This window comes from Chrysochloris asiatica, unplaced genomic scaffold, assembly GCF_000296735.1.
Source record: "Chrysochloris asiatica unplaced genomic scaffold, ChrAsi1.0 scaffold00012, whole genome shotgun sequence".
Taxonomy (NCBI): Eukaryota; Metazoa; Chordata; class Mammalia; order Afrosoricida; family Chrysochloridae; genus Chrysochloris; species Chrysochloris asiatica.
Window position 1 is genome coordinate 23,416,622 of NW_006408530.1, and position 12,304 is coordinate 23,428,925.

Sequence of the window (12,304 nt, forward strand, 5' to 3'; positions counted from 1 at the left end):
ACAGTGCCACACCAGGACTCCAATATTTGTATAGTAAATTATAATTTGGGTTTTGTTGTTAGGTTCCCTTGAGTCAGTTCTGACTCATAGCTATTCTATGTACAACAAAAATGGTCAACAGTTTCACTGGTAAATATTCTTAGCAGTAGATTGCCAGGTCCTTCTTCCTAGTCTGTCTTAGTCTAGAAGCTCTATTGAAATCTCGCCACCATATGTGACCCTGCTGGTATTTGATATGACAGTGGGAAATCTTTCAGCATCACAGCAGCACGCAAGTCAACCAGAGTATGACAAATAGATAAAGGAGTGAAAATTTTTAGCATGAAATAACTCTCCTCGTTAATTTTTATCATTCATTGCCACCATAGACAATGCAAACAAAAGGGACATGAACCAAAAACATCCTGTGAAAGCTAGTCCTTTTTAGTAACTTCTCATGTAAAAGGATGAGAAATAAAGCTAATAGCATGTGTGGCAAGGACATAGCAGATCAAATGTTTCTGGTTAGATTACAAATTGACAGAATTTTCTCATTAAGATCTAAGGTATTTTAATATTGTCATACATATAAGTGTACAGTGAAGCCATGCATACCTTCTCAAGTTCTCTTAAATACATATATGTTGTTAAGTGCCATCAAGTTGGTTCTAACTCACAGTGATCCTGTATAGGGTTTCAGAGGAATGGGTGCTGAGTTTGAACTGTTGACCTTGTGGCTAGCAGTCTAGTGTTTACCCTACAATGCTACACCAAGACTTTCTCTCTTTCTCTGCTTATATATATGTATATATGGAGTCCTGGTGTGGTGCTGTGGGTTAATGCACCAGACTGCAAAGCCATTTGAACTGCAAGATCAGTGGTTCAAGCTTACCAGCTGCTCCTTGGAAACTCTATACAGGGTTGCTATGGATCAGAATCGACTCAACAGCACTTAACAACAACAATATGTGTATATATATATATTTATATACACACACACACATAATACACAGACACAAAAATGAACAAAGTAATGACAAAGAGTACTTTTTCATCAAAATATCTACAGCAAATCAACTGACAGCTCCACATACCCTGGACCATAACCATTTAAAATGAAGTAAAATGCCAAAAGGCAGTGCCTTTGAACCAGAAAATCTGTACACTCATTCTTCCTTCTGCTCTACTGGAAGTTCTGCTTGACTTTAAGATTTTCACTCTACTCCACAAAGCACCTTTGTCAGGGAAAAGAGATTGTTAGATTCATTGTCATGGATAATAATAAAGCATCACCATCTGAAGAAAAACAATTCCACTTTCCAGCATCTATAAACTTTAGAAAGAATGCAACTTCTAAGTAAAATACTGACATTTTATTTACAATATCACAAATATGCAATTTTAGTAAATACTATTCTTTATTCTGTGACAAATAGTTTAAATGTAACTTGTGGTAAAGATGGGATTTGTACCTTATAAAACAAAATTTCAAAGGTAATTTCTTGAAGGCAGAGTTATATAGTATCTTCTAGATACTTATGACTACATGAACAAGTTGTTCATAAAGACATCTCAAATTATAAATAATAAGCCATAAGTGTGTTTTTAATATGATTTAAAAGTTGGATCTTACTAGCTTCTGAAAAAGTAACTTCTCATTATGTTTTCTTAATGAAATGGTTTCTCATATACTGTTTATCCAATAATGTACAGTGATTTCACCTATAGAGAAAAACTTATAATTTGTGAAATATCAAATTTTCCCAAAGAAATTATGTTTTTCATACTCTTATTATATAGTTAACAGTCATTTTTCTTCTATTTGAAGGGAGCACAATTAAAAAATCATACTTATTTTTCCCTTCTTTATAGGTCAGACATCTTTTTGGTATAACTGTGTTTGAAAACTATTTGTATGCAACAAATTCTGATAACTACAATATCATAAGGATAAACCGATTTAATGGAACTGATATCCATTCATTCATTACAATGGAAAATGCTCGAGGAATCCGAATCTACCAAAAGAGAACTCAACCAACAGGTAAGTGTGTGTTTTTGTATGAACTTAAAGTGGGAGATTCATAAATTATCTGTTTTGATAGCAAAAGTGTACAGATCTGCCTGATAAAATAGACCACTTCTACTCTCACAGATCTAAATGACAAAGTGTTCAGTTCCTATTGAATCATTCCTACAGTGTTAGAATTCAAAGATGACTAGATTTAGGTTTGGGAAAGAGTTATCCATCAAGATATATGCAGACAGGAACCCAGGTACTAAGATATATATATAGATAACCCAGGTACTAAGATATATATATATATATAACCCAGGTACTAAGATATATATATATATATGGAGCTATATATATGGAGCTCTGCAAGCATAGTGGTTACGAATCGGGCTGCGAACCTTAAGGTCAGCGGTTCGAAACTACCAGCCGCTCCGCGGGAGAAAGATGAGGCTTTCTACTCCCGTAAAGATTTACACCCTCGGAAACCCTGTACAGGGTCGCTATGGGTCGGAACCGACTCGACGGCACTTAACAACAACAACAACATACATATATATATATATATATATTTGGTGTTGTTTTGGGAGACATATTTAAAAATAGATGGCTATCTGCAGTATCAGCCCAGTATTTATAGCTGTCATTGAACTCAACATTATGATTGTTTTTTAACATATTTCCATTAAAATAATTTTTAATGAGAAAGTTGCAATGTTTTTAATTATCTCTGAAAAGCACAATTCTGTTATACTTCACAACAGTTTATAGTGCTGCTGGGTCTGCAATACAATAAGTACTCATTGTTAGAAAAGTACAACATGTAATTAATACCATTTTAAGTTTCCACCATCCTGTTGTTGTTAAGTGTAGTTGAGTTGGTTCTGACTCATAGTGACCCTGCATAGGGTTTCTTAGGGGAAGCTGGCGGGTTTGAACTGCCAACCTTGTGGTTTGTAGCCCAGTGTTGATTCTACAGTGCCACACCAGGAGTCTATCTATGTGTGCCTTCAATTAAAATTAATTTAGTCTGTGAGAAATTTTAAATAGGTCTAATCAAAACAATTATTATAATATGTTCTTGATGTTATTAAGTTACATTGAGTCAGTTCAAACTCATAGTGACCCTGTCCAGTTTAGGGTTTCCAAGGAGCAACTGGTGGATTTGAACCACCAATTTTGAGGTTAGTAGTTCAGTGCTAATCCTACAGTGTCACGTCAGAACTCTCTCTCTCTCTCTTTCTCTCTCTATAAAAGGAGCTCTGGTAGTGTAGTGGTTACAAATTGGGCTGGTAACCTCAGGGTCAGCAATTCGAAACTACCAACTGTTCCATGGGACACTTTCTGCTCCCCTAAAGATTTATAGCCTTGGAAACACTGTGCAGGGTCTCTATGAATTGGAACTGACTCCGTGGTGCATAGCCACCAACAACCATATATATAAGGTTAGCAGTTCGAGCTCACCAGCAGCTCTTTGGAAACCCTATACAGGGTCACTGTGGGTCAGAACCAACTTAACAGCAGTTAACAACAACATATATATATCTATATCTATCTATATATATAGATAGATATAGATATATCTATATCGATGTTGGATTAATGGATTACAGCTGGGCTGCTAATCACATGGTCAGCAGTTCGAATCTGCTAGCCACTCCACTGGAAAAAGATGAGGTTTTCTTCTGCACTCATAAAGATTTGCAGCCTGAGATACCTTATATAGGGTCCCTGTGAGGTGGAATCAATTTGATGGCACACAGCCAATATCTATCTATGGGGTCCTGGTGTGGCACTGTAGGATAAGCAATGTACTGCGTACCAGAAGGTTGGTGGTTTAAACTCACCATCCACTCCTCAGAAACCCTACACAGAGATGCTATGAGTTGGAACAACTAGAAGTCACTTCTTAACAGAGTAAAACTATTCACTGAATCACATTTCTACCAGTTTAGTTTCCCAGATGATGGTGGGTTATATTTCAAATCATAATATTTTTCTGCTTAACTACATAACTACCTAAACTGGTATATTTTCATAGTACCTTTTATGCTTATAAGAAATGTACTGTTTTTTAAAAAAATAGCACAAGAAGTATGTACCAAAAGGTTATATGACTTTATTTTTTCTAAAATTTGGACAGGTTAAATTAATATGAAGTATTTTGTTTTCAGAAATTATTTTGAAATCTAGCCTTAGGAGAAAATTGGTGAATCTCTGTCTCTCCTATAGGTTCATATTTTGGTCTATTTGACTATGGTACTAAATAGTTGGGTATATAAAATTTTGCCAGGATTCGTCTTACTGCATGTACAAGTTTCAACATACTGATGCATATAATTATCGTGTCTTCAGAAAATTTCAAGCAGTGCTGTTTTTTATTTGTTGTAGTCAGAAGTCATGCATGTGAAGTGGATCCATATGGAATGCCAGGGGGATGTTCACACATCTGTCTGCTCAGCAGCAGTTACAAAACACGGACCTGTCGCTGCAGGACTGGCTTCAACTTGGGAAGTGATGGCAGATCATGCAAAAGTATGTTCTTAAAATCAAACATTTTGCCAACAGCTACTGCTTCAGAGCCAGGATTAGGTATTAATTAGCAACATCAACATCAGTAATAGCATGAGATTTCATCAGGTGAATTTTGCTAGCAAATAAACACCAAACATTTTTAGTTTCCTTTTGTGATAAGGTGAAAGGGAAAACCTAATCAATCAATTTGTAGTACCACTAAACTTACGGACCTTCGATAAATGTACTTTAGGGATGATTTCTAGCAAGATTCTTTCTTTTACATCCTGCAGTTTGTTGTTGTTGTTGTTAGGTGTCATCAAGTCAGTACCTACTCATAGCGACCTTATGCAGAGCAGAACAAAACACTGCCCAATCCTGGGCCAACCTCACTACTGTTGCCACGCTTGAGTCCATCGATGCTGCCTCTTGGCCAATCCATTTCGTTGGGTGTCTTCCTCTTTTTCTCTGACCCTCCACCTTACCAAACATGATATCCTTCTCCACTGACTGGTTCCTCCTGACAATATGTCCAAAGTATGAGAGACGAAGTTTGGCCATCTTGGCCTCCAAGGACCACTCTGGCTGCACTTCTTCCAAAATGGATCTATTGGTTCTTTTGGCAGCCCATGGCACTTTCAATAGTATCCTCCAACACCACAACTCAAAAGCATCAATTCTTCTATGGTCTTTCTTATTCACTGTCCAGCTTTCGCATGCATATGAGTTTATTGAAAACACCATGGTTTGGGTCAGGCGCACCTAAGTCCTCAAGCTGACATCTTTGCTCTTCAACCACTTTAAAAGTTCTTGTGCAACAGATTTGCCTAATGCAATGCATTGTTTGATTTCTTGACTGCTGCTTCCATGAGTGTTGATAGTTGATCCAATAAGAATTTATTTATAGATTAATGAGCTAGGATCATTGTTGGACCAGATTTTCTCTTATCCAAACCAAGATATGAATACATGCCATTCTCCCCACAGCCCTCTCAACTTAACTGGGTTTGAGAATCCATTATAATGGTCACACAGAACTCAGACACCATACTTGCAGTTATGGGGTTTAGTAGGGAAATTAATGGGTTACAATTCAGGATCAGAAATGCTCAAGACATAGTTGTTCTAATGAACTGCTGATAAATGACCACAGAACTCACCACTCTACCATAATCCTCAGCCTAAAGACACTTGGTTGTAGCTCTGTGGGTCAGCAAACCTAACTACCAACTTATGTGCCTGGAAATCACCCCACTCTAAAAGCAAGCTTACTTTCCAAAGTCTTTCAGCTTTCCTTGCTTTGTGGGCTTGGACATTTACTGCTCTGTCTTGTGCTCTGTTCTTGGTTCTGTTACTACTCTTCATCTGCTTCTTCTGGGGTGTCACAGCTTTTTGTCCCTCAAGGAGGTTTTTTGTAGACGGATTTTGGGGTACAGAGGATGCAGTCTACTCCTGGCTTTTCTTCATTGATGGTAGTGATATTCCCATTTCACCTTCTGAAATGGCTCTTTTTATATCCATGAGAAGGTTTCAGGTTTTTGCAATTACAATGAACTCTGTTAGTATCCATAGCTAAATCATGTCAGCCTATTCAGTATTTTCTCCTATCTTCTCTTAACCAGACCAAACAGGAAAAACATATTTTCTGGTGAGAGTTACAAACCATGGTTAGAAGAGTTATTAAATAATTCACTATACCACACTGCTTCCTACAACAAGTGTGTTGTTAAGCCCAACAACAGACAGTAGATGTGTGGTTAAACTCAAGAGAAATCCACATATAGTAATGATTCCTTTTGAGTAGTGAAATTTATATATTAATTTAATTTGTCAGGTAACTGAAACTATGGTAATTAAATACCAATCCCTTTAGTAAATTCACTGAAAAAAATATATAATTCTGGTGTGATGCTGTAGGATCAATACTGGATTGGAAGCCACAAAATCAGCATTTCAAACCCACCAACTATTTTCAGAAACCCTGTACAGAGTTGCTGTGTGTTGTACCTTGTTGGACACCACCTAAAAGAGAGCCATAAGGAAAGGAGTCACATCTGGACAATGGCATGAGGAAGTGGCACACCACTAGTGACTCATGTCATATGTGACATATCAGCACACTGATGTGGAACAGTGACCAGAGGTGATTGCTTGAGCTCAGCACTGTGCTCTCCATATAATAATTTTGCTTACAGGAAATTCACCTGAGCATTTCCTGGCCCCCAAAGATCACTCTTTAGATTTTGATGTATACTTTCCTGGGAGGTTTTGAGGCATGCCAAGGCTAACAAATACTGAGACATGCTTTATCTCAGGGCACTTGATCCTAGAGATCATGAGTCTTGCTGCTGTCCCTCTTAAACCTTAACCTGTGTCTGTTTTCCATTTCTAAAGCTGGGCGTCTCCTTCTAACCCTGGTTGCGTGAGCTGGCTCACTCAAGTAAATGGCACCCAAACCTGAGTTGATGACACTTAACGATACAATCTTCATTTTATTTTTAAATATGCTAGAGTAATCTAACTGTTCTTCATTTAAATAAATTAATGGTTGTTGTTGTTAAGTGCCGTCGAGTTGGTTCTGACCCATAGTGACCCTGTATAAGTTACATACATAAAAACGACTCTTGTAAGTTTAGAATAGTCCATAAAATTAGCCTATATCCTATAGTCTTCATAATCATATGTAGTACAAAAGCCCTGTTAGAATGGTATTCATATGAAGACTGTTAATCTTTATATTAAATATCCCCCAGTTACCATAATTTTTTAGTTTTTTGATGTGTGCTTTTCCCAGAGTCCATTTGTCTCTACTGTTGTGATACTGATATATGTTTATTCCCATTGGTGCTTCCTTTCTGATTACTCTCCTGTCATCTATTCACTTTACTGTCATGTATGTACTGAGGACTATGAAATTAGACCAATGCATTTGTTAGAATTAATCCAAACTGCTGAAAATTAATAGTGTAAATACTTTTAATGAAGAACCCAAGGGATATCATTGTGATAAAGTATATACATTTTAGTATTTTATTTACATTTTTTATTTTGTACTAAGTCCGGGGAATATAAACATATAATTTCTCATGTTCCTGAGACATTCTAGATAATTCAGCTTACCCAGTAATAAACCTCTAGAGAGGAAAAGTTGTGTGTTTGTGTGTTTGATATTTTTAAACTACTTTGCCTGTCAAAAGTGAAGGCAGATCATGAAAAAGTACAGTCACATTCACATATATATCCATGCATTTATAGAGTTACATAAGATATCAACACCCTACTGTAATGATGAGTCAAAATCATCCATAGCAAATGGAAAAAAAAAAAAAATTGCAGCTATTTTCATCAGCTGGAATTTGACTGAGTTTGATAGGTACTTATACAATCACTGGAAACCCTGCAATAGCAGCTTCTAGATTGGATCTTGGGAGTGTGTTGAAAAACCAACATTAATCATCCTGGCAAGAAAGCAGGAGCCTCTGTTACAGCTAGAATCTGGTTCATCAGGAAGCCACAACTTCAAATACATGCCCTGTTATCAGAGATGGAGGGTTCTGGAAGTTTATACCAAAACAGATCCAGAAACATGTCACATCTGATAGTCCCTGCTGAGGAAAGAAAAAAAAAAAAAAACCAAAGCACCCTGTTCCTTGGCTCTTCATGATCATAAATGTGGATTTATGAAGAAAACTGTTGAATAATATCAATTTTCCAGTAGGTATGTTGTTGTTGCTGTTGGTTTTGTTAAGTGCCAATGAGTCAGTTTTAGCTCATAGCAGCCTTGTATAGAATTATCAAGAAGAGGCTGAAGGGTTTGAATCGCCAATCTTATGATTAGCAGTCCAATGCTTATCCTATAGGCCACACCAGAGCTACATTAGATATGTGGCAGAAGCAAAAACAGAAAACAACAACAAAAAACACACAACTCTATCATTCATGTCCACATTGTAAACTTGAGTGTGATTCTAGATTCTTAAATCAAAACCAGAACCCAAACAACGTATCAGCAGAATGTAGTTTTTGGGTTTTCCATTGTGTTGTTGTTGTTGTTGTTGTTAGTGCCGTCGAGTCGGTTCCGACCCATAGCGACCCTGTTCAGGGTTTCCAAGGGTGTAAATCCTTACGGGAGTAGAAACCCTCATCTTTCTCCCGCGGAGTGGCTGGTAGTTTCGAACCGCTGACCTTAAGGTTCGCAGCCCGATTCGTAACCACTACGCTACCAGAGCTTCCATTGTGTAGAGTAAAGGAAATGATACTAGTAGAACCTTTGGAGTAAGTATTGAATGACAATCTACTGTGACTTAATCACTTAAAAGTAAACAATGAGGAAATAGTTTTCTTATTTAAAAGACACATATACACACAGAGGCATATTTAATTAATGAAGCATAATGCTTACAAATTGCTAATGAAACATCAGTTAAAAATAAAAAGAAATGTCAAGATTGGTTATGGTGAACTCAGAGAGGGAGAGGGGCTGTGTGCTGATGACTGGGGGTCAGGTTTATAGGATATACCCTTTGGTTTCTTGATGATGCATGGAGGGATTGTAACCGTGGCAGTGAAACGATATATGATAGGATGAATGTAAAACTAATGTTCTCCCATGTAAACTATCACATAATTAGCAATAAAACAAAACAAAACAAAAAGATTGGGTATGGAAAACGAGTATTGCTGATGGATTAAGAAACTGATATCACTTTGAAGAGATTATTTGGTAATACATACAAAGGTCATAAAACTGATAGTGTTATTTGATAAATAATCCTAATCTGATTGAGGAAATGAACTACAAATGTATTTATATTAACAAAAACTCAGGAGGAATCTAAATATTCAACAGCAGGTAAGTTGTTTTTGTTAGCTGCCATCGAGTTGGTATCCACTCACAGCGACCCTATGTACAACAGAATGAAACATCGCTTGATCCTGGGCCAATCTCACAATTGTTTCCACACTTGAGCCAATTGATGCTGCCAGTTTTGCCAATCCAGTTTGCTGGGGGTCTTCCTCTTTATCTCTGAGCCTCCAGTTTACCAAAAATGATATTCTTCTCCAGCAACCGGTCCCTCCTGACAATATGTCCCAAGTATGAGAGACGAAGTTTGGCCATCCTGGCCTCCAAAGAGAACTCTTCATTTTCGGCAAACAAGGTTGTATCATCTGCATATCGCAGGTTGTTAATGAGTCTTCCTCCAATCCTGAAGCCACGTTTTTCTTCATATAAGCCAGTTTATTAGATTATTTGCTCAGCATACAGGTTGAATAAGTATGGTGAAAGAATACAGCCTTGTTGCACACTTTTTAATTGTAAAACATTCAGTGTTCCCATGTTCTGTTTGAACAATTGCCTCTTGGTCCATGTACAAATTCTTCATGAGCACAATGAAGTGTTCCAGACTACTCATACTTCACAATGTTCTCCATAGCTTGTTATTATTCACACAATTGAAAGCCTTTGCATAGTCAAATGCTCTGCTTTCAACCAAGATCCATCGGACATCAGCAATGATATCCCTCATTCACTGGCCTCTTCTGAATCTGGTTTGAACCTCTGGAAGCTATTTGTCAATGTATCTGTATTACCTTTAGTAAACTTTACTCACATGGGATATCAAAGAGATTGCCTGATGATTTCTGCATTCCATTGGGTCACCTCCTTTTGGAATGGGCACAAATATGGATCTCTTCCAATCAGTCGGTTAAATAGTTATTTTCCAAGTTTCTTGGCATAGATGAGTGAGTGCCTCCTGTGCCACTTCACTTTCTTGAAAGATTTCGATTTTTGCTCCTTCAATTCCTGGAGCCTTGTTCTTTGCCATTTCCTTCAATGCACCTTGGACTTTTTCCTTCAGTATCATTAGCTCTTGATCATATGCTACCTCCTGAAATAATTGAACATCAACCATTTCCTTTTGGTACACTGACTGTATTTCTTCCATCTTCTTTTGATACTTTCTGCATCATTCAATAATTTGTCCAGAGAATCCTTCAATAACCAAAGTCGAGGCTTGAAATTTTTTCCTCAGTTCCCCCAGTTTGAGAAATGCTGAGTGTTTCTTCCTTTTTGGTTTTCTGATTCCAGATCTTTGCACATTTTGTTGTAATATTTGACTTTATCTCCATGAGTTGACCTTTGATGTTTTCTATTCAGCTCTTGTACCTCCTCATTTCTTCCACTTGCTTTAGCATCTCTATGCTGGGGAGCAAGTTTCAGTGTCTCTTCTGACATCCATTTTGATATTTTCCTTCTTTCTAGTCTTCTTAATGACTTTTTTTGCTTTCTTTCTGTATGATGTTCTTGATATCATCCCACAACCCTTCTGGTCTTCGGTCTTTAGTGTTTAATGTATCAAATCTGTTCTTCAGATGATCTCTAAAGCCAGGTAGTATATATTCAAGGTCATATTTTGGCTCTTGTGGACTTGTTTTCATTTTCTTCAGCTTCAGTTTGAATTTACATACTAGTAATTGATGGTCTGTTCCACACTCTGCCCCTGGTCTTGTTTTCACTGATGATATTGATCTTTTCCATCATCTCTTTCCACAGATGTAGTCAATTTGATTTTTATTTATTCCATCTGATGAGGTCCATGTGTATAGTCATCTGTTATGCTGTCTAAAGAAGGTATTTGAAATGAACAAATCATTGATTTTTCCAGAATTCTATCATATGATCTCCAGCATCATTTCTATCACCAGGGGAATATTTTCCAAAGATCCTTCCTCTTTACTCCCAACATTTGCATTCCAATCACCAATAATGATCAATACATCTTGATTGCACGTTTAATCAAGTTTCAGATTGAAGAAGTTGGTAGAATTCTTCTATGTCATCCTCACAGGCTTTAGTTGTTCATGCATAAATTTGAATGATAGTAGTATTAACTGGCCTTCCCTGTAGGTGCATGGATATTATCCTATCATAGTCAGTGTTGTACCTCATGACTGATCTGTATATGTTCTTTTTGGCAATGAATGCAACACCATTCCTCTTCAAGTGGTGGTTGGTGGTTATGTGCTGTGGAGTCAGAAACAACTCATAGTGACCCTGTACAGGGTTTCCGAGGCTGTAAATCTTTACAGGAGCAGAAAGCCCCATCTTTCTCCCATGGAACAACTGGTAGTTTCGAATTGCTGACCTTGTGGTTCACAGCCCAATTCATAACCACTATGCTACCAGAGCTCTTTCCTATTTTACAGGTATATGTAATAAACACAGAAATCCAGATGAAAGATGTCTCTGAGATGTGAGGGGGATGGGTCTGTTTCACATATGTATCTGAAATATTCTTTATACTTTTACTTGTGGTGGTGGTGGTGGTAGTGTGCCATGGAGTTTTTAATTCATTGTTGTTGTTGTTGTAAGGTGCCATTGAGTCGGCACTGACACATAGCAACCCTATACATAGAATGAAACAATATCTGATCCTGTGCCAACCACACTACTGTTGCCACACTTGAGTCCATCGATGCTGCCACCTGGCCAATCCATCTCATTGGGGGTCTTCCTCTTTTCTCTGACCCTCCAACTTACCAAGCATGACATCCTTCTCTAGTGATTGTTCCCTCCTGACTATATGTCCAAAGTATGAGAGACAAAGTTTGACCATCTTGGCCTCTAAGGAGCAATCTGGCTGCACTTCTTCCAAAACAGATCTATTGGTTTGTTTGGCAGTCCATGGCACTTTTAGTATTCTCCTCCAACACCATAATTCAAAGGCATCAATTCTTCTATGATCTTCCTTATTCACTGTCCAGCTTTCACATCCATATGAGGTTATTGAAAAT

The 12,304-nt window shown here is 37.5% G+C and overlaps 1 protein-coding gene across 1 annotated transcript in view; it reads left to right on the forward strand.

Annotated features, from left to right (window-relative positions):
• Positions 1-12,304, forward strand: part of LRP1B (low density lipoprotein receptor-related protein 1B) — a 2,342,762-nt gene that overhangs the window by 1,069,478 nt on the left and 1,260,980 nt on the right. Inside the window, exons 9-10 of the mRNA XM_006834597.1 lie at positions 1,852-2,023; positions 4,385-4,528. Coding sequence (XP_006834660.1) covers positions 1,852-2,023; positions 4,385-4,528 — 316 coding nt within the window. The remainder of the gene's footprint in view (positions 1-1,851; positions 2,024-4,384; positions 4,529-12,304) is intronic.